Genomic DNA, 27,285 nt, shown 5'->3' on the forward strand with positions numbered 1-27,285 from the left:
CATAAGGTCTTCCTTTGTGGCTCGGTGAGGCACTGCATTTGATATTGCTCTTATGAGGTATCTTGGGGCTTTGGTGTTGTTGTTCGCTCCATGCTCAAGCTGCAATACCAGTACAAAGCAATTTCACTTTAGACCAACATTGCTGTGAACATGTATCAGAAGGTCAATTTTCTTATGTGTTCATTGCCTGCAAGATACTGTTTGCCAAGAGTTGGGATGCCTACCCTTGCAGTGCAGATGCACCTGTGGACTTTCCCTGCCCCTGTCCTCTCCAGATAACATCTACATGTTTTATACAGAAGAATTCAGTGAATCAGTCATGCAGCATCCTGTGCTGTCCTGGCCAATATTTATTCCTCAACCAATGTCACCGAGAAAAGCAGATGATCTGGGCATTCATCTCATTGTCATATGTGGGATCTTGCTGTGGACAAGTTGGCTGTCATGCTTTTTTGTCAAAGTTCTACCTTACCATTGTGACTACAATTTAAAGATTGTGAAAGGTGCTATGGAATCCTTAATCCAGAATTAATCAGCCTATGGTGAGTAACTATGCAGCATTGCCTTGAGTGTCTAGAACCTCAAAAGCAGTACTGGCTTCTCTTATACTAAAGGTGCACACTTGGGACTCCTTTAACCTTGACCCTTGCCTAACAGCAGGTAAATGCTTTGGACTCAGGTAAGTATGATCCTTGGGATTGTTGTATAAGGGTCTGGCACATACAGGGTTAAAGTGGGACTGAGTACAGTACTGCCCACACAGTGATGTAAGACAGCACATGACCCGCACCCAGGGTCAGTTGAGTGTTGGACAGAGCCATGTGTACCTGCAAGCATGGAGACAACTCCGAGCTTGTATCCTTTACTATATTTATGTAAATAGGTCTAAGTCAATTAAGACTTACAGTTAACCTGTGTATGACTTCTTTAGACCTACTGAACTTTAACCAACACTCCATAACAGGGAGGGAGCATACGCTTTATATCAGACAATCAAAAACTTTGTGAATTTCTGAGTTGCTTAATACGGAGGATCTTAAGCATAATGGATTTGCCCACACGTCTGACACTTGACTTGTAAGATTCTGGGATACGGGACCACAGATGCCTAAGATAGGCAGTTATCTATTTGTAAGTAATTTTAAGATAGTTTATTAAGAAGCAACAATTTAGATATGATGCATTAACTAATTAGAAAAAGTAAATGACCCGTGACAGTTGAGAGTGGTTTACTGATCCAGAGGACGGACAGACAATTGTCACAGACTGTATTGATCTCGGTAGCTTGTGATCACAGCATTCTGCTCTCAAGTTGAAGTATTAGGGAACTCTTCCTCCGATCTTTGTCCTCCTCACCCATCTGAAGAAGGCGGCTGCCTGACGAACACTGCAACCTCACCTGGACCACAGTCCCCTACCACCAACATTACATCAATGTATATACCCTTTTTTTGGGGCTGCTTGCTTACCCAGTGTCAATCATCCAACTAACTATTCTGACCACTAGATACAGGACAGGCACTCCAAACAACAGGGTGGTTACCACCTGCCCTGTTTGTCATCCTGCTCAAGGTCCTCTTTTTAGTTTACATCAGGCTGAGGGTGATATCCTGGCCCTTCCTAAACAATTGCATAGATAAGAAGGTACACAGGACGCCATCCTAACAGCTTAGGAATATCAACATGGCAGCCTGAACTAAGTGACCTTGCCTGTTTCCAAAGATTGTTTGACAACTGTTGCCTTTTTAGAAAGCTTCTTAGGGGGATTTATATTATGCAGAAAATACCTTTATACTAAAGACCCGGATTTCTTACAAACTGACCGAGCAAAAATCCAAGTCCGTACACCTCATTTTCACTCTGCACCTTTTCTCCAATAAACAGTTGAGGGGACCCTAAGAAACATCTTTAAAGTGCTTAAAAACATAAAGTAAGCAATAGGTGTGACATTTATGTTCTGAATTCCACAAGATGAACAACCTAAACGTGAGTGGGGGAAAAGAAAGTACGTAGTGGTGTCAATACAACAATGCTCTGCCTTTCCTTTGTGTGCACCTTTATGTAGGTGCCCAGGCACAGCACAAATAAGCACAGTGAAGCTAACATCATCACCACCTGCAAATTCCCCTCCAAGCCACACACCATCCTGACTTGCAAGTACACTGCTGTTCCTTTACTGTCTGTCGCTGGGTCAAAACCCTGGAACTGTGTCTCTAACAGCATTTTGGGTGTACTGACAACACACAGACTGCAGCGGTTCAGAAAAGCAGCTCACCACCACCTTCTCAAGGGGCTGGTAAAACGGCATTTACCGGCCGGCCGCGATAGCGGGTTTTCATGCCGTATCATCCCAAACCCGCTACATGATTTACGCATTCCCGGGAAATATGCCATTTCATGACGGGCAGGCTCCAATTTGCCCACCACGCCGTCACCTCATTGCTTCATCACGCTGGGCACCATATTTAAAGTACAGCCGCACTCAGTGCTTCCAGCCCAGGACTGCAGCAAAGAAGACATGGCCCCAAAAGGCAAGAAGACTGCAGCCCTTGAGCACCCTTTGGACACTGTGGAGGCACGCTGTGATGCCCTCTGGCTGCAGGAGGGGCAGCAACATTACCACTCCGGCTTGGTAGATGATGGCAGTGGTGATCAATGCCAATGCTGCACAGAAGAGGTTGGCCATCTAATGCAGATAGAGGATGAATGATCTCATCCATGCAGCCAGGGTAAGGCAACCATCTCATCACTCTAAACTCTCACACTCAAACCCATCTCACATTCACTGGCATCTCACTCACTGCCAACTCAAGGGACATCACCTCTCACTCTCTCACACACATACCCACACATCTCCATCTGGCCTCATCTCCTCTGGAGACTGCCTTCTCAGCACTCACCATCTTGAAGCCTCTTGCACAGATCAACATGTGCCTCCAAACACACCCTGGGTTACTTTCCTTCCCCAGTACAGTCTTTATCCTGCATCCTCTCCCCTTGCCTGAGGCCACTTCTCCCCCTTCCCCAACCAAGCCCCAGCCCTGCAGCCATTGACAAGCCACCCACATGTGGCTGGTCTGGTAGGTAGAGACCTGCCCGTGAGCCTCCCAAAAGTGACGTGGTGCTGCCTGTGAAGCCTGGCGTTGATGACTACGAGTGCTGGCTGAAGCAAGGTAGGCAAAAAAACCTTAAAGTCCCAAGTGAAGTGCAGCCCACCAGTACAAGTCATTTATGTGCTGTTGTGATTCACGTCAGCGTGTTCTCCCGCTGGCGTGGACAGATGATCCACTCGGGGCGGGGGGAGCAATTCCAGCAGGCAGGCCTAATAATGATTTGCTGATGTATTACAATGGGATTCCCGATGTCTGATGGTGGGGTACATGGCCCACCACCAGCGGGCTCAGCGGACGATCGCGAACTGGTTTCACACCATCCTGAAACTGATCGCACCATAGCGTCCGCTCACGCCACCGAACACTGGCAGGCACAGAAAATTCCAGCCAAGAGCAATTATGCGTGGGAAACAAATGGTAGCCTAGCCAGCGATGCCCACACCCCATGAACCAATAAACCCAGGACGGGGGAGATTAGGAAAAGGGAACAAAATCTTGGTCAGGTAGTTGGGTTTTTACAAATCAGAAGAAGCAAGGAACTTTAGGAGGAGGATTGAAGGGAGTTGTAAAGAGTTGGGCCAAGGCTGCTCTAATGTCAAATGTGGTTGAAAGGACTATGAGCACAGTGTTTGGAAGGAGTGATAGGGCCGGAGGAGATTACAGAGATGGGATGGTGAAATGGTTCCGTGGATAAGAATGAGTATTATAACATTTCATGGGTTGGCGAATGGGCGAAAGGAAGAAATAAACCGAAAGAAAGCTTAAATTCGTCACTACTTTGTAATATTTCCAGAGCGGTGTCTTTTTTGCCTTGCCTGTAGGTTTCAAACTAACAAAGGAAAAGAAAAGTTGACAGCAGCGTGAGCCTTGGCTCAACCATCTTCAGCTGCTTCATCAGCAACCTTCCCTCCATCATAAGGTCAGAAGTGGGGATGTTCGCTGATGATTGCACAATGTTCAGCACCATTCACAACTCCTCAGATACTGAAGCAGTCCATGTCCAAATGCAGCAAGACCTGGACAATTTCCAGACTTGGGTTGACAAGTTGCAAGTAACATTCACACCACACAAGTGCCAGGCAATGACCATTTCCAACAAGAGAGAATCTAATACCCCTTGACATTCAACAGCATTGCTATCACTGAATTCCCTCACTATCAACATCCTGGGGGTTACCATTGACCAGAAACTGAACTGGACTAGCCGTATAAATAATATGGCTACTAAAGCAGGTCAGAGGCAAGGAATCCTGCAATGAGCAACTCACTTCCTGACTCTCCAAAGCCTGTCCACCATCTACAAGGCACAAGTCAGAAGTGTGATGAAATGATCCCCATTTGCCTGGATGAATGCAGTTCTCACAACAGTCAAGAAGCTTGACACTGTCCAGGACAAAGCAGCCTACTTGATTGGCACCCCATACACAACCATTCACTCCCTCCACCACTGATGCACAGTGGCAACAGTATGTACCATGCACTAGATGCACTGCAGGAACTCACCAAGGCTCCTTAGACAGCATCTTCCAAATCCATGACCACGACCATCTAGAAGGACAAGGGCAGCAGACACATGGGAACACTACCACCTGGAAGTTCTCCTCCAAGCCACACAATATCCTGACTTGGAAATATATCACTGTTCCTTCACTGTCACTGGGTCAAAATCCTGGAATCCCTCCCTAAGAGCACTTTGGGTGTACCTACACCACATGGACCGTAGTGGTTCAAGAAGGCAGCTCACCGCCACCTTCTCAAGGGCAACTCGGAATGGGCAATAAATGCTGGCCTAGCCAGCGATGCCCACATCCCATGAATGAATTTTAAAAATCCCAGTGCCCTGGCTGCATTGCAAGTGAAATATTTAAAAATGTCACAACTTGAAACATGATTGGCCCCCACGTCTGTCGCAATGGTGTAGAATCATCATGGCAATAATCAAACTGAGTTTGTTCCTTCATACAAAGGCACCTCGGTTAAAAACATTGCTATTGGTGTGTGCTATAGTTAGCTGTTGCACACTCAATTGCTACCAACAGTATGCAAAATAACCAGTTAACTATATACTTCTTCATAATGCTGGAAACACTGCTAAAGTATGATCTTAATTATAAACTTGATGAACAGTTTTATTAAAGGTTTTGTCTGAATTAACTAAATTAACTTTCTGTCCCCAAGCTTCCATCTGTAGTACTGTCAGACATTCCCTTTGTTGTTCCTTCCTTCTCTGTATGCTATATGATGAACTAAACCAGCCTGATTCATTATTGTAGCTTACCCCAAGCACTGATCCTATTTTCTGGATGGATGGTGAATGGTCTGGGTGATCTATGTGGCTAGGTAGGCAATTTGACAGTGTTTTAGTTGCAATTTATGGAAGAGAAGTTTGGGAACTCATTGGAACTGTATTCAGGGGTTGTGGCTACAACTTATTCTATAGATGTGATGGATAACACCAACTGATGAGCCAAGTGACTGTAGAGGACACCAAGTACATGTAGTGACGTTGTTTGCAGTGCCGTTCATAATGAACTCTCAGGCAAATGTGAATCACTCTCCAAACTTCAGCCTGACTGATGGGCACCTCACAGCCATTATAACCTCCAACCATTTGTTCTCCATCCTCCAGAACCATAGTTTTCAATTGCTCTGAAACTTTCACAATCATATAGAGGGTTGGAATTTGTGTTTATTGCAGCACAGTCAGTTTTGCTCCTTTGTCGAATTTTGGACTTTCAATCTATTGAACAATTATCTTTCCCCAATATTTTCTTCATTTATGTTTTGCAATCGTGTGAGCTGCTTCAGATTAGACCCAGGAGGCCGTCACTCTGATCAACCTATCTACCCGTGCCTATCCCAGAACATCTGCAGGTCAAACCAGTACTTCCTCCTTCCATTACAAGCTCCTGTTTCTTTCCAACTACGAGGAAGAAATCATTTCTATTTAATCTCAGTTTTATGTATCTGCATTTCACTTTTGTCATCAAGGCATCATCACAAATATGGGCATTTCAAAGTGTTATCACCATTGTGGTGTAAAAGTGCCTTCAATCTCATAGTGTCATAGAGTCATTACAGCACGCAAGGACCCACTCAGTCTACCTAGACTATGATTGCTTTCTGTAGAGCAATCCAGTTGCTCCCACTCTCGCACTCTATGCTTATAGTCCTGTAAGTTTATTTCCATGAAGTGCATCAATTTCCTTTTGAAATCATTGATTGTCTCCACTCCCACCATGTTTGTTGACGGCGAGTTCCAGGTCATTACAGCTTGTGGAATGAAAAGGTTCTTTGTCACATTCGCCCTGCATCTCTTGCCCAAAGCCTTACATCTGTGTCCCCAAGCCCTTGTACCATCAACTAACGGGAATTTTGTCTACTGTTATGAATGAGAGGTTTTATACGATGATTATGTTTTGGACTGTGTCTCTAATTCAAGATGAAATGGAGCAATAAAGAGGGTCATGTGAATCGCTATGATTTCTGCTTGAAATCAAGCTTGTGTGGTTTGGTTACCATGGGGGATACTACAGTGGCCAGGAGAGGAGAAATACATGTGCTGTATTTCACACCTGAAAGGGGATCTCCCCCTTTTGATGGCATAGTGGTAATATCACTGGACTAGTAATTTAGCAGCCCCAGTTAATGCTCTGGGGACATGGGTTCAAATCCCACTGCAGCTGGTGGTGGAATTTAAATTCAATTAATAAAATTTGGAACTGAAAGCTAGTCTCAGTAATAGTGATGATGAAACTATCATTATTTCGTAAAAATCCATCAGGTGCCTTTTACGGAAGGAAATCTGCCATCCTGACCTGGTCTGGCCTATATGTGACTCCTGATCCACAGCAATGTGGCTGACTTTAACTGCCCTCTGAAAAGGCCAAACAATTAAAGATGGGCAACAAATGCTGGCCTTGCCAGTGATACACAAGTCTCATGAAAGGATAAATACAAATAAAGGCAAGAGCAGCCAGGCTGACTGTGGACAGACTTTCAGTCTCTGAGTTTTTGAACAGAAAGAGTGGGAGGGGTCTCTCAGGGAGACAAAAGGCTGCAGCTTATGTGGTCAGCAGAGAGGAGTGTGCTGTCAGTGTGGACTATCAGGCAGAATGCGGGAGGGGAGGTGGTCTCTGGTCAAAGATACGCATCCCGCAATCTAAAGACTCCAAATGATTTGTCCTGGTGTGGCTGGGAAAGGAATTGCTGGGAGTAGGTCTTATTGTTGGTAGTCAATTCAGGACTACTCCAGAAACTGAGAGAAGTGCCTTTAGACAGTTGCTCGACATTACAACTGGGCAAAACAGGGAGACGCAACCCTACTGGAAGCTGGGAGTGATATTGGACTGGTTCCATTCTGCGAAGAACAGGCAGTGAAGTATAACTGTGGAGTTTTTGGCCATGTTAAAAAGTTGAAGGGGAGATACCTTTTCCATGGTTTAGAGTACTGGTTGCCTACTAAGTAGTGTTTAGATATTGTTGCTTTTAGTTTATTTGTTACAATAAAAGTCTTAAAACTTGAAATCTTGTCATGCAATTTCTTTAAGTCAGTCCCTGGGAATTCAAATACCTTTTCAAAAGTTATCAGTCCCTACGGGGATCATAACACTACCTTATCCACACCTGTCATAATCATGTACATCTCTATCGAATCTTTGCTTTATAAAGAACTTCTGTTTTGACATTTTTCACACAAATGTTAATTGATTCATATGCAGTGGTGTTGCTATTTTATCAAGACATTAACATTCTTTTAAATGGATTTATGCCTTTGTTAAAGAAGTAGACAAAAGGGTTTCTTACAAAGACCTTTAGCATTCATGCACTATTATTTCAAGAGCCATATTTCGAGGCAGAGAGCTCTGTAACTGTGTTTCCACAGGATTTCAAAGAAACATAAATGACTGAAGTTTGCTCATGCAAACCTGGTTATTGGTGGTTTAATATTCATTAATATTCCAGTCTCCAACAACCTTTTGTATAATACTGTGTGAGATTGCGTAACAATTTGTACCCTACAGTTTGTTCAGTTCTTCTTCGATAAACTAAAATTAAAAGTTGGTGTTTTTTAATACATAGATGCAAAATCTTAACCATTTGTTATTATCTGCACAACAGCCTCATCCAATCCGGAGGAGCCAGACACAGCCCAGCAATCCAACATAGATGGATCAGATAAACCTGTGGAAAAAATAGGGAAGGAGGTGACTGAACAGAAAGCAAGTGGCAGAAAATCAATAGGTCAGAGTGTTTGCAATTGTTTTCCATCTATTGTATTACTCTTGGACAGATTGATTCATCTCGTAGCTGACCGGTAAAAGTGTCACAAGAGTGAAGAGTTAAGTCGTTAAAATGGAATGTCGTTCACTGCAAAAGATTGCCCACTAATAGATGTGCCTATTGCTGGGATGGTTAACAACAGTACTTTAGTAATCGGCAAAAGGAATGTAGGATCAGGAGTAGACCGTTCAGCCCCTCATGTCTGTTTTGTTCGTGGGGATGTGGAGTCACTGGCAAGGCCAGCATTTGTTGCCCATCCCTAATTTCCCTTGAACTGTGCGGCTTGCTGGGCCACTTCATAGTTAAGAGTCTTTGCTGTGGGTCCGGAGTCCTAGTTAGGCCAGGCCAGGCCGGATAAGGAGGGCAGGTTTCCCTTCTGAGAGGACTTTAGTGAGCCAGGTGGATTTTTAGGTCAAGTGATGATTGTTTTGTGTTCATATTTACTGAGACTAGCTTTCAATTCCAGATTCTTAAAATTAATTACATTTATTAATTAATTTTAAATTCCACCGGCTGTCGTGGTGGCATTTGAACCCATGTCCCCCCCATGCCTCCCGTTACTAGTCCAGTGACAAACGCTGGCCTTGCCAGTGATACCCACATCTCACAAAAGAATAAATAAAAACAAAGGCAAGAGCAGCTGGGCTGACTGTGGACAGACTTTCAGTCTCTGAGTTTTTGAACAGAGAGGGTGGGAGAGGTCTCTCAGGGAAACGAAAGACTGCAGCTAGTGTGGTCAGCAGAGAGGAGTGTGCTGTCAGTGTGGACTATCAGTTAGAATGCAGGAGGGGAGGTGGTCTCTGGCCAAAGGTATACATCCTGCAATCTAAAGACTCCAAAAGATTTGACCCGGCATGGCCGGGAAAGGAATTGCTGGGAGCAGGTCTTACTATTGGTAGGTAAGGCAAGTCCAGTGACATTACCACTATGCCACTGCCTCCTCAGTTCTGCCTCAGTTAGATCATGGCTGATCTGAATCTTAACCCCATTCACCCACTTTGTTTCTGTAACCATTATAATCACATATCTAACAAAAATCCATCAGCCTCCAGGAATTTGGGCTGATTTTCATATTTTGCTCGCTGGTTTCATCCTGTCCACTCTTCTCCTGAAGTCCTTGGCTTCTTACTGAGGTGCCAAAGGTTCTAGTGGCTTTCTTTCAAACAGAATAACTCTTCTGTTAAAGTAGCAGAGATAGGAAACTAACACAAAGATGTTCAGCAGTCATGCCAACGTGACTGTTACCCATGTGTCAACCTTTGGTAATGGCACAAGCTGACTTTCCTTGGATTGATCTGTTGTTGGGATGCTAGTTGGGGGTTCATTGTGAGGGTTTTTTTAAAGTTTGTTCACGGGATCAGGGCGTCACTGGCTAGCCCATCCCTAATTGCTCTTGTACAGAGGGCATTTAAGAGTCAACCACATTGCTGTGCATCTGGAGTCACAAATAGGATGGAAAATTTCCTTTCCTATAGGGCGTTAGTGAAACAGATGGATTTTTACAACAGTCAGACTTTTACTGATTTTCCAATTCCACCAGCTGCCATGATGGGATTTGAATCCAGGTCCCCAGAGCATTACCCTGGGTTATCAGTCCAGTGAAAATACTACTATGCCATCACCTCCCCTAACATTATGGTTGAACATTAGGTTGAATTTATTGCTGCTGGTTTCCATAGTGATTTTCTGTTGTCAGCTCAGGCGTAACATAGATCCCAAGCCAGATTGTGAAGTATGAACATAGACACAAATCCTTTTCCCGATAGCAGGTTTATATACAGAAAGCAGTATTAGATATCTCTGCTTCCTACCTAGCAACTGACACAGTGTCCCAGCAGTCCCTTTTTATATACCTTTGAGTAAGTGAGAAACAAATGAACAAATTAACTAATCAACACCCTTTAAAGGGGTACTGCAACTAAAACAAAAATTACAGAACAAATTTAACAAATGAAAATAATGTTCCCAGGGCTGATGATGCACTCCAGCCCCTGAGGCACCCAACGAACACAGAAAACCTTAATCGTACCAGCAGACACCACGTTCTCCCTTTTCCAGGGACACCTGAGCATGGAAGTATCTATGGAAGGGATGCAGATACTGGGGCCGAATGACCCCTTCGACCGCTGGTTACCTTGTCCTGTTAATGGCCATCTTGGCCAGGCCCAGGAGCAAGCCAACAAGGAAATCCTCCGATCTGCACCTCCCCTCTCCCCCACCCACCCCATTCTGCACCAGGTGGCCAAAGATGAGGAGCATGGGGCTGAAGTGCAAACAAAACTTGAAGAGCAGCCCCCTCAGATATTGGAACAGGGGCTACACGCTCACACAACCTACATAGACGTGGAACACGGACTCCTCAAAGCCACAGGAATTGCAGGCAGCCTGGGAGCCCGTGAACCAACTTAACCTACGGCTGCAGGGACTGCAGCATACAACATCATCCATACCAAATTCTCAGTGGAAAAGGGGAGTACTCCCATGTGGAGAGACTCCCACAGGGGACCCCATGAAAGGTGAAACTTCCGACAGTGCAATAATCCTTCAGCACTGGAGTGTCAGCCTTGATTTTTGTGCTCAAGCCCGAGAATGGGACTTGAAAATTGTGATGCAGAGGCGAGGGCGCTACCAACTGAACCACAGCTGAGACTGTTAAAGGGTTATAGAGGGTCCTAAAGCGTTACGGGATGAGTGCCCTGCTCGAGGGCAGCTTATTATCTGCTGATGCTTCATCCTGAGGCACAAGTTGTGGGTTTGAGAGGAATGTTTTGGGACCTGGGGCCAATATGAAATTCCATCCAGACAGGGATCAGTTTAAGCCACCTCGACACCACAAGTGCAGTCGGGGCCGAGCACCATGTTTTTAAAGCTCTGGATGGCTTTGGCCATGAGCTGGACATCAAGAGACGCCCGATGCACAAGTTCTTATGGTGTCCTCCAGCCCACTCCTTCACCATCCAGCACACCTCACCCCTCCCCACCCCCCCACTCCCCACCCCGACTCTGGTTGCCGCAGCAGCCTGAGCCCTCTCTTTCACCAAGCACATGAACCCATACTGGTGGAGGTGCAGATTCTTGACCAGCGGATGTTGGACCATAGCCGCTACTCCTGGCAGGAGGGAGCTCCTGTGTGAGGCTACCAGATTCCAGACTTTGATCAGTTCCTGGTAAAAGACAGGCAACTCCCACAGGGAGGCACAGAGAACTCTCAGGTCTATACACAGGAACTGCAGGTCATAAGTGAGGCTGTGCACATGGCAGAAGAAATACATCACCAGTGCAGACCATGGTATGGCTGCTCTACCCAAAGGCAAGTCCTTGGCTCATTGTCTGTTGATGCTTCATTCTGAGCTATTTTCTTAGCACTGGTGATTTGCCATTGCCTTCCACTCTCAGACATAGGTCAAGAACACAAGTCACATGTTTATCTCAGCCAGAGCAGGAATTGAACCTAGGCTTTTAGGTGTTATTCTGAGCCACATATTAGCCATTTGAGCTAACCAGCCCCCTAAAGGCAGCATCCCCTTCAGTACCACACTGGAGTATCAGCCTAGATTTTTGTGCTGAGGTCCTGGAGTTGGACTTGAACCCACAGCCTTCTGACTCAAAGGGATGAGTGCTTCAACTGAGTCAAAGTTGACACCTCAGTCCCTTTTTATGATCTATATTCAAATAAATAAAACAATTAACTAAATCCCTTAAAGGGACACTGTAACAAGAAGCATAAACTTGAACAGAAACTTATAAAATGAAATTAAAATATTATTTCCAGGGCTGATAATGCACTCCAGCCCCAAATTTTATGCTCAAGCCCTGGAGGAGGACCTGAGCCCAGGATGAGAGTGAGGCAAGAGTGCCACCAACTGAATCTGATATGGTTCGGTGCCTTTTTATACCCTTCTGAGTACCAAATGAACAAAATTAACTAATTCATGAAAGATCCACCTGTTAAAGGGTGACTGCAAAAAAAATAGTCAACAGAAACTTAAAAAATTAAATTAACATGTCCTTATGGGTAGAGATAATGCACTCCAGCCCCTGCGGTGCTTGTCAGTCGTGGAAAGCCTCAAACATGCCAGTGGACACTGCATGCTCCCTCTCCAGGGACACGCGGGTGTGGATGTAAGCCCTTTTTTATTTGTACTGAAGAATACTTAATCAATCACTACCCTCTAGCTGTTTATCCTTAAGCTTAACAATACAATTAGTATAACATTAACACATGTGGGAGCTAGCAGACACCATTGTGATCCAAGGCAAACACATCTGCTATAAGTGTCTGCAGCTCGAGGAACTGGCTCAGAGTTAATGAGCTGGACTCTGAGCTTTGGACACAGCAACGCATCAGGGAGGGGTAAAGAGACTCTCCCACTTCTCCCCACCCGCACAGGTAGCACTGAGCGCTACCGGCCGCGCATTACGCTGGGCGGGCCTTAATCGCGGGCATCGATCGGCTCTGCCCCAACCCCAGCCCGTTCCCGCCCAACCCGCCCACCATAGGAAAAATCCTGGCCTTTGTGTCTGTCTTCACTGTCAAAGACACAAATAACATCCCAAAAATATTTGTAAATCAAGGGGTGAAAGGGAGGGAGGAACTTAAAACAATTGCAATTACCTGCTCAAGGGTACTGAGAAACTCATTGCAATTAAAAGCTGACAAGTCCACACATCCTGATAGACTTCATCCTAGAGTCTTAAAAATAGTAGCTGGTGAGATAGTAGACGCATTGGTTTTGATTTTCCAAAATTCCCTAGATTTTGGAAAGGCCTCATCAGATTGGAAAATAGTGAGTGTAACTCCTGTATTCAAGAAAGGAGGGGGACAGAAAGCAAGAAACTATAAGCTACTTAGCCTAACATCTAGCAAAGGGAAATTGCTGGGGTCTATTATTAAGGAGGTTACAGCATGGCACTGAGAAAATCTCAATGCAGTCAGGCAGAGTCAATGTGGTTTTGTGAAATGGAATCATGTTTGACTAATTTATTAGAGTTCTTTGAGGAAGTAACAAACAATGTGGAGGAATCTGTAGATGTGTTATACTTGGATTTTCAGAAGGCATTTGATAAGGTGCCACATCAAAGGTTACTACACAAAATAAGAGTTCGTAGTGTAGGGGGTAACATATTAGCATGGATAGAGGTTTGGTTAGCTTGCAGGAAACAGAGTGGGGATAAATGGGTCATTTTCGGGTTGGCAAGGTATAACAGGTGGAGTGCCACAGGGATCAGTGCCAGGGCCTCAGCTATGTACAACCTTTATCAATGACTTGGATGAAGGGAACGCATGTATGGTAGCTAAATTTGCTGATGGCACAAAGATAAGTAGAAGAGTAAGTTGTGAAGCGGACATAAGGGATCTGCAAAGGGAGATCGATAGGTTAAGTGAGCAAGCAAAAAATTGTCAGATGGAGTATAATGCGGGAAAATATGAACTTTTCCACTTTGGCAGGAAGAATGGAGAAGCAGTATGCTATTTAAATGGAAAGAAATTGCAAAACTCTGCAGTACAGGGGAATCTGCATGTCCTGGTACATGAATCACAAATGCAGGCACAGCAGGAGATTAGGAATGGCTGATGTAATTTTGTCATTTATTGCAAGGGGAATGGAATATAAAAATAGGGAATCTTTGCAACAGTTGTGCAGGGCGTTGGTGAGACCACATCTGGAGTACTGTGTACAGGTTTGGTCTCCTTTTTTAAGAAAGGATATAAATGCATTAGAAGTTTAGAGAAGATTCACCCTACTGATATCTGGGATGGGAGATGGTCAATTTATGAGGAAAGGTTGGACCAGCTGGGCCTGTATCCATTGGAGTTTAGAGATATGAGAGGTGATCTTACCGAAACACATAAGGTCCTAAGGAGATTTGACAGGGTGAATGCTGGAAGGAGTTTCCCCTTGTGGGAGAGACTAGAATTAGGGGACACAGTTTTAAAATAATGCGTCTCCCATTTAAGACAGAGGTTAGGAGAAATATTTTCTCTCAGAAGTTATTATTTTGTGGAATTCCCTCCCAGAGAACAGTGGAGGGATGGTCATTGAATATATTTTAAAGCTGAGTTAGATGAATTCTTAACTGCCAAGGGAGTCAAAGGGTATAGGGGTAGACAGAAAAGTAGAGGCCACAATCACATCAGCCATGATCTAATTGAATGGCAGAGCAGGCAAGAGGGGCTGAATGGCCTACTCTTGCTCCTAATTTGTATGTTCATATGGACTAAAACATTCTGTGCTGCTCTTGGATGGGCCGGTGGGGGTGTGTGGGTGGAGTGGTGGACGCAGTGATGACTAGACAGTGAGAAGAAAGCATCAGTTTAATCTCTAAATCAGTTATAAACTGCAACTAGAGTTCAATTATGCACACAAGGCAGCAGTGAAAAGGCTGTATGGTTGAGCATGTCTTAGTGAGAAGGTGCAATCTGACAGGTCAGAAGCTACAAGCTCTTGCAAAAGATAGAAGGCACAACATTTACCTTCAGAACTCCAGCACGATGTCAGTGAAACCCAAGAGCCAGCCTGTCCTCATGCCCTTTCCTTTACGTGATAGCTTGCATGGCAATATCGGGAGTCCAGCATAAAGGTGGTATCTGAAAAACTGAGCATCTGAGTGCAGGACAAGTTGTTGGACGCAGTTACTTGATGGATGGGATTTGCTTTTTCAAGAAATGGCATTGCTCTTTGTGAATGACATCTGCAATTAGTCTTCCTTGTTGGTAGCTCTTTGACCTTTAACCCTCTTATTCTGACCTAATTTTGTCATCCTGGACATTGAGGTGCTGCCTGAGGACTGGAGCATGGAGTGGATGATTTTTATTCTGGAAAGCTGGGTGTGATGCTGATCATTCTGATTGTTCTATGGTACTTGTGACCTTTGTACTCTGCTTCTGCCTGCGTGGTGAGCAGTAGCTCAATGGCCTCCCTCTTCCACTCTCCATTTCCCTTCAAATAAGACCATTGAAGATAAAGTGGCCAATACTTCTGCTGAAATAGCAGACAGAGGAATATTGCATGAACACGTTCAGGCATCTGTCTGCTCATATTGAGAATTGTCATTTCTGAGCTTTAATGTTCAGGGTGAGTGGTTAGGTTGTCAGGAAACAGGCTATATTTAAACAGCAACAGCCTTCTGCACTGTTAAACTTGTCCTTTCAGCTACAATTCTACACCAGTACCTGTCTGAGACCAATCGCTGGTGAAAGCAAAGTGCAGTCACAGCAGGCTGTGAATGTCACTCTGACCCCTCAGTGCAAACTCTGTGCTTTTATACGGCAATGCATCCTTTAACAAAATATATCATGAGATCACAAGCATGGGGTTTCATTTTCCTATAGTAAAAGTTTATAAAGTTCTCTGAAGGTCCATTTGGCTTTAGTTTGTTCGGATGTCCGAGGGCGGAGTGGGAGAGGCGGGGGCTGCGGTGACACCTAAGTTCAGAACTAACAAGCGTTCCATCTGTTTCTGGGACGCCATTCGTTGGAACAAGAAGGGCTACACCAGGCATCTTGAAAGTAATGTTTCTGCATGGGTTTGGAAATCTCAAAGAAAGCTTCCAAAATGATCTCAGAATAGCACAGATGAAATTTTTAACCGAAAATGAATCAGCACCTATAAATGTTGTGCATGCATAAATACATGTCCAACTGTTGGCTGGTCATGTGTGAGCCAATGCTGTATGTTTTCCAATGCTATTAAGCAATTGACGCTCTGTTCTAGATAGTCTCACAGCCTCTCGTTAATGGTCTTGATGGATAATATTCATTTTTGCGCATTGAAAATAGTAATAATAAAATAAGCCTCTTCTGCATAAAATCATAATCAACAATTTCAAAATTTTTTTTCACCTGTAACATTTCCACCAATTTCCTGCCCTTCTCCTACCCTGACATCAAGGTGCTGACGTTGCTTGAGTGCAGCTCCAAGGTTACTTGTTAGTTCTGAAGTTAGGTGTCTCCACAGCCTCTGCCTCTCCCACTCTGCCCTCTGATGTCCGAACAAACTAAAGCCAAGTGAATCTTCAGAGCACTTGATTAAGTAGCTTTCACAATGAATGCGGGCAAGTGTGTGAGATGTCTTTACTGACCCTGGTTCAGTCCTTCACTTAGCATCCACACATTGGCAGTTCTGGCAGGGGTTGCTGGACCTTAATGTGGAACAGGAGCTTTGACTGACTTTCCTATTCCCAGCCCAAGGCCGCTGAAGCCACTGTAAGGCCTATGCACAAATCGAAAGTCTTAACACTATTCATCTTAGTTATATTTGCACAAATGCTTCACTGTGTTGATTGGCCTCCATCACAAGTAGCATCCAAGATAATTATTATTAAACATTTATAGGAGATGGAGAAGCAGAAAGTGAAGAGGAAGAAGATGATGATGAAGATTCCAAGAAATCCTCAATGGACGAAGTAAGCCAAACAACTGAGTAATTTATATTACGTGCTAAATCTGTATAGTGCTTTCTTCATGGGGAAGGGAAATTCAGTTTGGGCGCAAGATAAATAAGAAATGGAATTTAACTTTGTTATCTAAAAAGTTCAATTTGGAGTTGCGTCCAAGATTGGTGAATACAACATCCCATCTGGTATATATTAATAAGAGCCACAGATTTGCCAAATGCACAATGTTCTCTGAAGTTACTAGTATTAACTTGTATGAGTGCCAGCATAATTAGTATTGTCAGCCTTGGCCCAATGGCAGTATTCTCACCTCTGAGTCCTACAGTCAAGAGCTCAAGACCCATTCCAGAGATTTCAGTGCATATCTAGGCTAACACTTCAGTGCATTACCAAGGGAGTTCTACATTGTCAGAGGTGCTGCCTTTTGGATAACATGTTAAATGGAGGACCCATCTGACCCCTCAAGTGGATGTAAAAGATTCCGTAGCACTACTCAAAGAGAATTCTCCCAGTGCACTAGCCAAATCTACCGCTGAACCCAAAACACTCAAAAACAGGACCGTTTATCTGATCATTACTGTGACCTTGCTGTGACATTTCCCTATTTTACAACAGTGACTACACTTCAAAAGTTCTTCATTAAATGTGAAGCCTTTTAGATCTGATTCAGGAATCCATGGGGCAGTCATCAATGTGCTTCCTCCCAACCACCTACACCACTATCCTTCGACAGAACATAGCATTTCTAACAAATTATTATTGAAACATTTTTAAAATACACCATTTTGTATAGTTAAAGAAAGAATTGCATTTATATAACACCTTTCACGTCCCAAAGCATTTTGCAGCCTATGAAGTACTTCTGAAGTGTAATAACATAGGAAATGCAGCAACCAATTTGCGCTCAGTAAGCTCCCACAAACAGCGATATGATAATGACCAGATCATCTAATGATATCGATTGAGGGTAAATATTGACCAGGACACCAGGGATAACTCCTCGCCTCTTCAAGTGTCATGAGGTCTTTTGCATCCACCTGAGAGGGCACACTGAACGTCGGTTTAACGTCTCATCCGAAATGCAGGGCTTCTGACAGTGCAGCCCTCCTCCTGTACAGCACTGGAGCATCAGCTTTGATTTCAGTGCTCAAGTCCTGGGATGGGACGTGGACCCAATAAGCAATAGCTAGAACTGAATTCATTCCACTGTGTTCGTTGTTGAGCTTCAAAATTGCTCAGGAAAGGTGAATATTAGCTGTTAATCAAAGCGCATATTCTGAAAGCGGTAAAGGGATCTGAGAACAGTGCTCCAAAGGTTATGTAAAGATTGGAGCAAATTCGCTTTTAATCTCAGTTTTATGGTCTACCATTTTCTCACCAACTGTTGTCAGCAATTTCTAGTCATTAAGACAAATGTTTTATTTCTTAAAGCTAATTATTATTCTTTTGGCATGTATTATAATGGGCTGCTTACACAAAACACATCCAAGAAAATTATGACTTTATGTGACTTAATCTGCACTGCCAATCATAATTGTATCATCATAATTTAAAGTGCATTTTTGACATGCCTGGCATTTCATATTTACAGTGCATTCAGCAAGACATGGGATAATTATGTGAACTCTCGTTATAAATTGGCCAAATGGCCACCTTCTGCACTGTAACAATTCTGCGATTTAACAAAGCAAAATAGTCCAAAGACAGAAATGGATGTCCTGACAGAGACAAAGAGGTTGGGAGGGCAAATGATCAAAGCTCCAAAAGCTTAGCGGCTTTTAGGTAGGGCCATAAAAGAGGAGATGGAGGTGGTTTAAGGAGGCAATTCCTTTGTGTGGGACCCAGAGGGCTCAAGGCAGAGCCATCAATGGTGAAGCATCGACTGATGCACTAACACCTGGAAAGAGTGTTTGAGCTACCTCTGCTAGGCCCTCCCTCTTCACTAGCTCACCTGGTCCACTCTCTGCTGCATACCTTTCTCTAGTTTCTCTCCTATCCCCCCTCATGCTCTCTCTGAGCTCACCTTGTCCATGAGACCCAACAACCGTTCCCTTGACTTTATTACCAGTAAACTGCTGGCCACACAATTTCCCCTCCTGGTCCCCAACTAACCGATATTGTGAATGGTTTTCTCTCTCTTTGGGTGTTGCCCTATCTCCTTCGAATCTACCGTAATCACCCATCTCCTTAAACTAATCCTTGTCCCTGCCGTCTTTGCAAACTACCACCCCATCTCCAAATTCTCTTTCTTCCTCAAAGCCTTTGAGCACATTATCATCTCCAAAATCCCTTCTCATCCTTCCCGGGACTCCATGTTTGGATCTCTCCAAGGTTTTCACCCCGCCAGCGTACTGAAATCAAAGACACACATTACAGCCGACGTGGCTCTCGCACAGATAAACTTTCCCTCCTCATCCTTCTTGACCTGTCTGCAGCCTTTGACATGGTTCGCCACACCACCCTCCTGCAATGCCTGCACTGTTGTCTAGCTGGATGGGACTGCCCTCTCCTTGTTCCATTCTTATCTATCTAACTATATCCGCAGTATCACTTGCAATAGCTTCTCTTCCTGCCCTTGCAGTATTACCTCTGGTGTCCCCCAAGGACAATCCTTGGCCCCCTCCTATTTCTCACCTTCATACTGCCCCTCGGCGACATCACCCAAAAGCGCCGCATCAGTTTTCATGTGTACGCTGACGATACGCAGTTCGACCTCACATCAACTCGCAACTCCTCCACTGATGTTATGTTTATCCAACATTCAGTACTGGATGAACAGAAATTCCCTCGAATTAAACATTGGGAAGACCTAAGCCAGTGTTTTCAGACCCTGCTCCAAACTCTGTTCCCTAGCTATTGGCTCCATCCCTCTCCCTGACACCAGTCTAAGATTAAACCAGTCTATTTGCAACTTTGGCATCACATTTGATTTTGAAATAAGCTTCTGAGCACATAGTCGTGCCATCACTAAGACAGCCTATTTCCACTCTGTCACTTCATCCAACTTCACCCTTGTCGCAGCTCATCTGCTGCTGAAGCCTTCATTCATCACTTTGTTACCTCTAGGCTTAACTATTCGAATGCACCCCTGGCTGGTCTCCCAGATTCTACCCTCCGTAAACTTGAGAGTACCCAAAACTCTGCTGCCCTTCTATTAACTCGCACCAAGTCCCGTTCCCCTATCATCCCAATGTTTGCTTATTAGCTTCCGGTTAAGCAACATCTTGATTTTAAAATCCTCACTCTCATTTTTAAATCGCACCATGGCATCACCCCACCCCGTCATGTAAACTTCTCCAGCCACATAAATCCTCCGAGATATCTGCACTCATCTAATTCTGGCCTCTTGTGCATCCCTGATTTTAATCGCTGCACCATTAGCAGCCGTGCTTTCAGTTGTTCAAGCCCTAAGCTCTGGAATTCCCTTCCAAAATTCTCCACCTCACTTTCCTCCTTTAAGAGATTCCTTAAAACCTGACGTGTTGGCCAAGCATTTGACCTTTTGACCTAATATCTCCCTAAGTGGCTTGGTGTCAAATTTATAATTCCCCTCTGAAGTGTTTTGGGATGGTATATTTCATTGAAGGTGCTGAATAAATATAAGTTTTTGTTGTTGTTGGTTGTGGGACTGGTTAGTTAAACATACAGAGATGCAGGATCTTGAAGGTATTTAAACATGAGGATGAGAATTTAAAATTTGGGTCTTTGCAGAATTAGAAGCAATTACAGACCAGCAAGAACAGAGCCAATGGGTGAAAGTGAGAATTGTTTTCATCCACAGTATTTAGTCTTCGGGCATTAGACACCGGGCAGAATTTTCCCAGATTGCACTAAGCGTGGTAGCGGGTGGGTAAAATGGAGTCCTACCCGCCAACGAAAATGGCGGGTTTTCATACCGTATCGTCCCAAGCCCACCTCATTATTTATTAATTCCCGGGAAACACCTCATTTCCATGGCGGGCGGGCTCTCATTCACCCGCTCGCCATCACCCCGCTGTTGCATCATGCCGGCCGCCATCTTTAAAAGGCAGCTGCCAGCAAAGCGCTTATCACCACCAGCTCACCACCGCTGCCAGGGAGACATGGCCAGCAAAGACAAAATGACTGCAGCACCCCCTCTACAGTGCACCGCGCCCGCCCCCCCCCCCCCCCCCCCCCCCCCCCCCCCCCACCACCACTCCACCCACAAGCTTTAACAACGGGTCCCTCAAGCAACTGCTGAATGCCGTGGAGTTCGGCAGGGATGTGCTCTGCCCCGCTCCAGCCGCAGGTTGGGCAGCAATGTCACCAACCTGGCTTGGGAGGTGGTGGCAGCGGTGGTCAGCGTAAATGCCCTGCAGAGGAGGACAGTCACCCAGTGCCGCAAAAGGATGAATGATCTCCTCCGTTCCACCTGGGTAAGTCACTCTTTTCATCACTTCCAGCTCACACACTCACCGACCCATCACACACTCACCTGCCTGTGGCTCCTTCTTCTGATGAGCAGTGTTCTTGTCACTCAGATGTGAAACCTTTCTGCACAAGATAAAGGCAGGTGTCTCAGTCCAGGGCCTCTTCCCTGTGCTCTGTGCAGCCTTCAGACCAGAGTGATGGTCTAGCCTCACATTCCCTGGACACATTACTGGTGCTGGTCATTGCTGCCAAAATGTAGTGGGCAGCTGCCACAGAGTTCTCCCATTCTTCCTGTGTGCTCTCAGCACCTTTAAGGTGGAGCTGGCCCCCATTGCAACAGCATCTGTGACCAGTGACTCTGTGCACCAGCTCCTGAAGGGCTGAGGTGCTGAAGGCGGACACAGCATCAGATGCATCTAAAGTTTCGTGGCTGCGTCTCTGAGATGGCCCTGATCACAGTGCGCAAGTGAGCTGCCCTGGGCCAGACAGGAGTCAGACATTCTCAGAAGCCATGTGAAGATCTATGGAGTGTCCTCACTGCATGTCGTCATCATCATCCTCCTGCGATCGAGTGACTATTAGGGCCTCCATGACAGGAGCATTCTCACAGAGGGTATTGGCGCTCAGATTAGCCAGACTGGAGTCAAACGTTCACAACTGCGATGTGGGGATCTATGCTGTTTCCTCACTGCGTTTCGTCATCATTCTCCACAAATCTGGCAGCAAGAGGGCCTCCCAAGTGTGCCTGCCTCGTCTAGACAGTGCAAGAACCTCATCCCTGTCATCATCACCATCAAGGACCCTCTCACCCTCATCCCCGTCACCGTCTTCCTTATCGGAGGAGATGTGCAGCACCTCCATCTCCTCCTCAGCCAGCTCCTCTCTCCGTTGCAGCACCAGATTGTAAAGGGCGCAGCAGGTGATGATAATGCATGATAGCCTCTGTGGACTGTTTTGTAGGGCTCCACTAGACCAGTCCAGACACCAAAACAGCACCTTCAGCATCTCAATGGTCTGCTCTGCCAAGTTGCGAGTTGCAGCATAAGCCTCGTTATAGCGTCGCTCTGCTGCAGTCTGAGACCACCGCACGGGTGTCATCAGCCACAACCTCTGTGGGTAGCCCTTGTCCCCGAGGAGCCAACCCTGCAACTTCTGTGGACCCTGGAAGACTGCAGGGATCTGTGAGCGACTTAGGATGTAGGCATCGTGGAAACCTTGCACATACCTGCAGGATGCGTTTCTGGAGGTCTTATACCAGCTGCACATTCAGTGACTGGAAGCCCTTGTGGTTGATGAAGTCCACCAAGTGTAGCGACGGAGACCTGAGCATCACATGAGTGCAGTCAATCGCACCCTGCACCTGTGGGAACCCCGAGATCAGGGTGAATCGAATGGCCCTTGCATCCTGGCTGTCCCGATCCCGGGTGACGTGCACAAAGTTGTGTGCCATGGAGAAGATGGCATCCATGACCTCATGAATGCACTTGTGGGTGACGGAGTGTGAAATCCCACAGAGGTCACCTGTGGAGCTCTGAAAGGAGCCACTGGCAGAGAAATTGAGTGCCGTAGTCACTTTCATAGCCACTGGCAGTGGATGCCATCCATGTCCCCTTGGTGCCAAGTCCTGCACTAAGTGCATACAGCTAAGTCACTAGGATCCATGATCCTGACGTGGTCCTCCTGCAGCATGAAAGAGAGAGAGACATGGTTATCATGGCTGTACTTAGCACCTTTCCTCACCCTGTGTGACCACCTCTTCACACTTCCCGGAGAGGGCTGGTCAGTCTTTTGATGGCCAGAGATGAGAGTGCTGCATGGCTGCCCTGTCAATCTGTGACATGGGGGACACTGGTCCAAACTGGGATGCTGGGATTGCAAGGGGCTGTGGGCATCTCCAGCAGTGACTGCTACATGGCCAGCATTGGCGAGGAGATTGTACAACTTGTGCAGTCCAACTGCTCCATGGTCCAATAAAGTGGTGGTGGACTCGAAGTCTGTGCTGGGGGGGGGTGGGGGGGTCGTCAGGTTGGGGGTTGGGGGGTGCGAGGGTAAGGTTTGGAGCGCTTGGTGGCTTTTTGGTGCCTCCACATTGCTTTCATGAGCGGGCAGGCTAACAGCCTGACCCCAATCATATCTCTGTGGCTGAGCCTGATCTGTCTCAGTTGCACCTGTTTATACAGATGTCCCTAATGCGTTGCCACTTCCCTCACTTACCGTGACCCCCCACCTCAATTGCCTGTGCATGGGATGCAGCACCAGGGCAGCACTTGACCTGCCCCCTCACCGACAGTGGTCACCTCTGGGGCTGGCCAGCACTTGCCCCCAGACAACCACCCCCCCCCCACTCAGCAGTCACCTCTGGGGCCAGGCATCAGTTGCCCCCACCCACTGGTGCCCCTGAGGCCTGTAAACAACAGGCGAGCTGTGGAGAATGCTGCTGCTCACTCACCTCAGTCCCCCCAAAGTGAAGGCCGCCAAGTGGTGAAACACGTAATCGGGCTTTCCCACCAACGTGGACAGACGATACGGTGGGGGTTCCAAGAGCCTGGCAGGATGGTCTTTTAATTATCTGCTGATGTATTACAATCAGCTCCCTGCTGACCAATGGCGGGAAACACGGCCCGCCGTCGGCAGGCTGAGCAGATGATCGGGACCTGCCTTCATGCCGTCATGAAGCAGGTCACACCATATTTTCCACGCGCACCATCTATCACGCCTGCCGCTAGCGGGCTCCAAAATTCTGCCCACCAGTGCCACAGCTGAGATCCATTGACAACCTGCTCCTGTTCTTCTTCCTCTCCTTAGCTGATACCTGGGATGGGAGGGGTATTCTTACATGAAAAGGTTGGACAGGCTGGGCCTGTGTCCATTGAAGTTTAGAAGAATGAGAGGTGATCTTATTGAAACATATAAGAACCTGAGGGGACTTGACAGGGTGGATGCTGAGAGGATGTTTTCCCTTGTGGGAAAGACTAGAACTAGGGAACACGGTTTAAAAATAAGGAGTCTCCCATTTAAGACGGAGATGAGAAGAATTTTTTCTTTGCCAGAGGGTTGTGAATTTGGAACTCGCTTCCCCAGAGAGTGATGGGAGCCAGGCCACTGAATATTTTTAAGGCAGAGGTAGATAGATTCCTGACTGTCAAGGGAGCCTGGGGTGGGCAGGAATGTGGAGTTGGGGCTACGATCAGATCAGCAGGCTTAAGGGGCCGAATGGCCTACTCCTGCTCCTAATTCATGTGTATGTATGTTCTACTTGTGTAACCATGAAATAAAGTCTTGCAATTATCTAGCATCTTTCACAATCTCAGGACTTCCCAAACATCTTTACAGCCAATGAAGTACTTTTCCCATAACCAATGACGATATGACCTGATAATCTGTATTTTAATGATGTTGGTTACATGATAAATATTGATCAGGACATCAGGGATAACTTCCCTGCTCTTCTCTGAAATAATGCCCTGGGATTTGTGACACCCACAATCCCAAGAAAGCAGACAGGAGCCTGATTGCATCTGAAAGGCAGCATCACCAACAGTGCAGCATTCTTTCAGTACTGCACTGGATTGTCAGCCTAGACTTTTGCGCAGAAGTTTCTGGAGTAGGTCTTAAACCCACAACTTTCTGATTTGGAGGCGCAAATGCTACCAACTGAGTTTCAGCTGATACTAGACATGGCATTAACTCAGTTGCTAAGGTGTGCACAAATGCCAATGGCAGAGTCATAGATAACATGAGCACATGCCCGAGTGCTGTACTGTGAACTAACACAGCAGGGAATAACAGCTGTGGCTCAGTTGGTAGCTCTTTTGCCTCTGAGCCAGAAGGTTGTCAGTTCAAGTCCCACGACAGAGACTTGAGAACAATAATTTAGGTGGATGCTTCAGTGCGGTCCTGAGGGAGTGCTGCACTGTTGGAGATGCTGCCTTTCAGAGGCAATGTTAAACTAAGGTTCTGTCTGCTCTCTCAGGCGGTTGTAAAAGATCCTATCGCACTATTTCAAAGAAGATTAGGGGAGCTATCCTGGTGTCCTTACCAATATTTATCCCTCAGTCACCATCACAAAAACAGATTATCTGGTTATTTTCACATTGCTATTTGTGGGAGCTTGCTGTGCACAAATTATTTACCATGTTTTTTACATTACACCAGTGATTATGCTTCAACGACACTTCATTGGCTACAGAGCGCTTTGGGGCATCCTGTGGTTGTGAAAAGTGTGATATAAATACAAGCCTTCCTTTAATGCATTTGAATTCAGAAATCTACTCATTCACAGGACTGACATTACAAGGCTTGAAACACAGTGTGTTCTAGAGGACTTGCAAATTTAAAATATTTTGCTGCCTTGTTTTGCAGGGAACTGCTGGATGTGAAGCCAGTGCCACAGAGGAAATGTCCAACCTGGTTACTTACATTCAACCTGTGAAGTTTGAGTCTTTCGAAGTGGCTAAGAGTGAGTGGTTTTCTGTTTGTCAATTTGCATACAACAGAATATCATCATTTGCTTCCATTGCTTTGAGGATTCTGAGTCCAGGTATTGTCATGCAGTAGAATATAATCCAATGGGGAATTCAGAAGAAGTTTTTTACCCAGAGAGTGGTCAGCATGTGGAATGCGCTGTCACAAGGAACATCCTTGTTTTCAAACCATGGCCTCCCCCCTGCCTATCGCAGTAATCTCCTCCACGTCCAGAGCCTTCCGAGCCACATAAGGAGATACTTGATGCACTGCTACTAAAGGCTGGTATTAGATTTCCTGCATGTCGATGATCACAGGTTAATCAGGGTATTTGTAGTTAGTTTGACTCGACTTTAGTCAAAGGACTGTTTGCATTTGGGACCTTGATTTTTCAATAGGGAGCACTCGTTTTTTTATGCAATGCAGAGGAATTCACACTTATGAATGAGGTTAGATTTGAGACTTCAAGACAGGAGTCACTGAACGCATCCCTTCCTTAAACTGATACCCACTCACCAGGGTCGACAGATCTTCAGAAGACTGCACTTGTCTCCTGTCCCCCTACTAGGAGTTATTTGGAAAATCCTGCAACATCTGACTGAAGACCAACAGCCCACTTCTCCAAGGGTACATGAACGGCCATACCAGTCACTGCCTTGAATTCCTTTGCATTTTGATCCTTCCGGGCAGCTTCAGCATATCCTAGCTGCTCTAGTCAAGCCGTTAGTCAACATCACATCGACAACTGAGGTTGGAGGGGTTCAGCGGCTCTGCATACTGACTCTGAAAGCAGCGCAGTGCCTTTGTAAATACAGTTTTGGGGTCGGGTTGGGTAAAAGAATATTTGAAAGAAGGTATAAAATTCTAATCGTGTTGCCTACAACCCTAACTAGAATGTCTCAATGCTTAATGCGATCTGGTTCAAATTCTTATTTGCTTTTTGACATTTCAGTTTGAACGTGAAAATTAATTAAACCTTACCCTCTCGTTAATAGATTATCTGTAACAATTGGGAGAAAAAAGGTTTGAAATATAAAGAAAAGAAATTCATTACCAAAGTTCAATGCCCATGTTGATTATCAATTCCAAAATGGAAAATGTATCAAAAATTAAAGTTTTCCGTGGAGATTCGGGGAAAGGTACCTCCAAACTCTCCTTGAAAATAAATCTCATGCCTTTAATACATGTATTCTCTTTCAAACTTACTTACTAATGTTATATTTTTTCTTCCAAATGCAAATGAAGGAATGTTGGGTATTCCTATAGCTCAGTTTACAGCTCCTGTCTTGCTGCATGTTCAGTGTGAGTGTTTGCTTTTACATGTCATAGGCTCATGGTCATAGTCAATTTTGAGAAGTTGACTATACTTAATGCTGTTTGTCAACGGCTATAAGCTGTTTGGGTCACCACGGTTTGATAGCGCATTGCATTGCTGACTTGTCTGTACAGCTGCTTTATCTTTTAAGATGTATTTTGGAAAATGGGATTTCCTTATTTGTTTTGGTACGAAACATATGTTAAGTGTAATATGCAATTTCCTGCTGATTTGAGCATTCTTTACATATAAGTGCAATATTCAATGTGACTTCAAGATAAAATAATTCTTTCAAACTCTTAGAATTACATAGAATTACAT

The 27,285-nt window shown here is 45.3% G+C and overlaps 1 protein-coding gene across 5 annotated transcripts in view; it reads left to right on the top strand.

Annotated features, from left to right (window-relative positions):
• The window catches only part of LOC121290931 (1-phosphatidylinositol 4,5-bisphosphate phosphodiesterase beta-1), an 802,698-nt gene that overhangs the window by 620,528 nt on the left and 154,885 nt on the right, over nt 1-27,285 (top strand). For all 5 annotated transcript variants that reach the window (XR_005945906.1, XR_005945910.1, XM_041211986.1 and 2 more), the window contains 3 exons: nt 8,235-8,357; nt 16,732-16,802; nt 25,548-25,644. Coding sequence is in view for 3 of the 5 variants with exons in the window: in XM_041211986.1 (XP_041067920.1) it covers nt 8,235-8,357; nt 16,732-16,802; nt 25,548-25,644 (291 nt within the window). In the remaining 2 variants the exon portion in view is untranslated. The remainder of the gene's footprint in view (nt 1-8,234; nt 8,358-16,731; nt 16,803-25,547; nt 25,645-27,285) is intronic.

Source organism: Carcharodon carcharias, chromosome 2 (genome assembly GCF_017639515.1).
Source record: "Carcharodon carcharias isolate sCarCar2 chromosome 2, sCarCar2.pri, whole genome shotgun sequence".
Lineage (NCBI taxonomy): Eukaryota > Metazoa > Chordata > Chondrichthyes > Lamniformes > Lamnidae > Carcharodon > Carcharodon carcharias.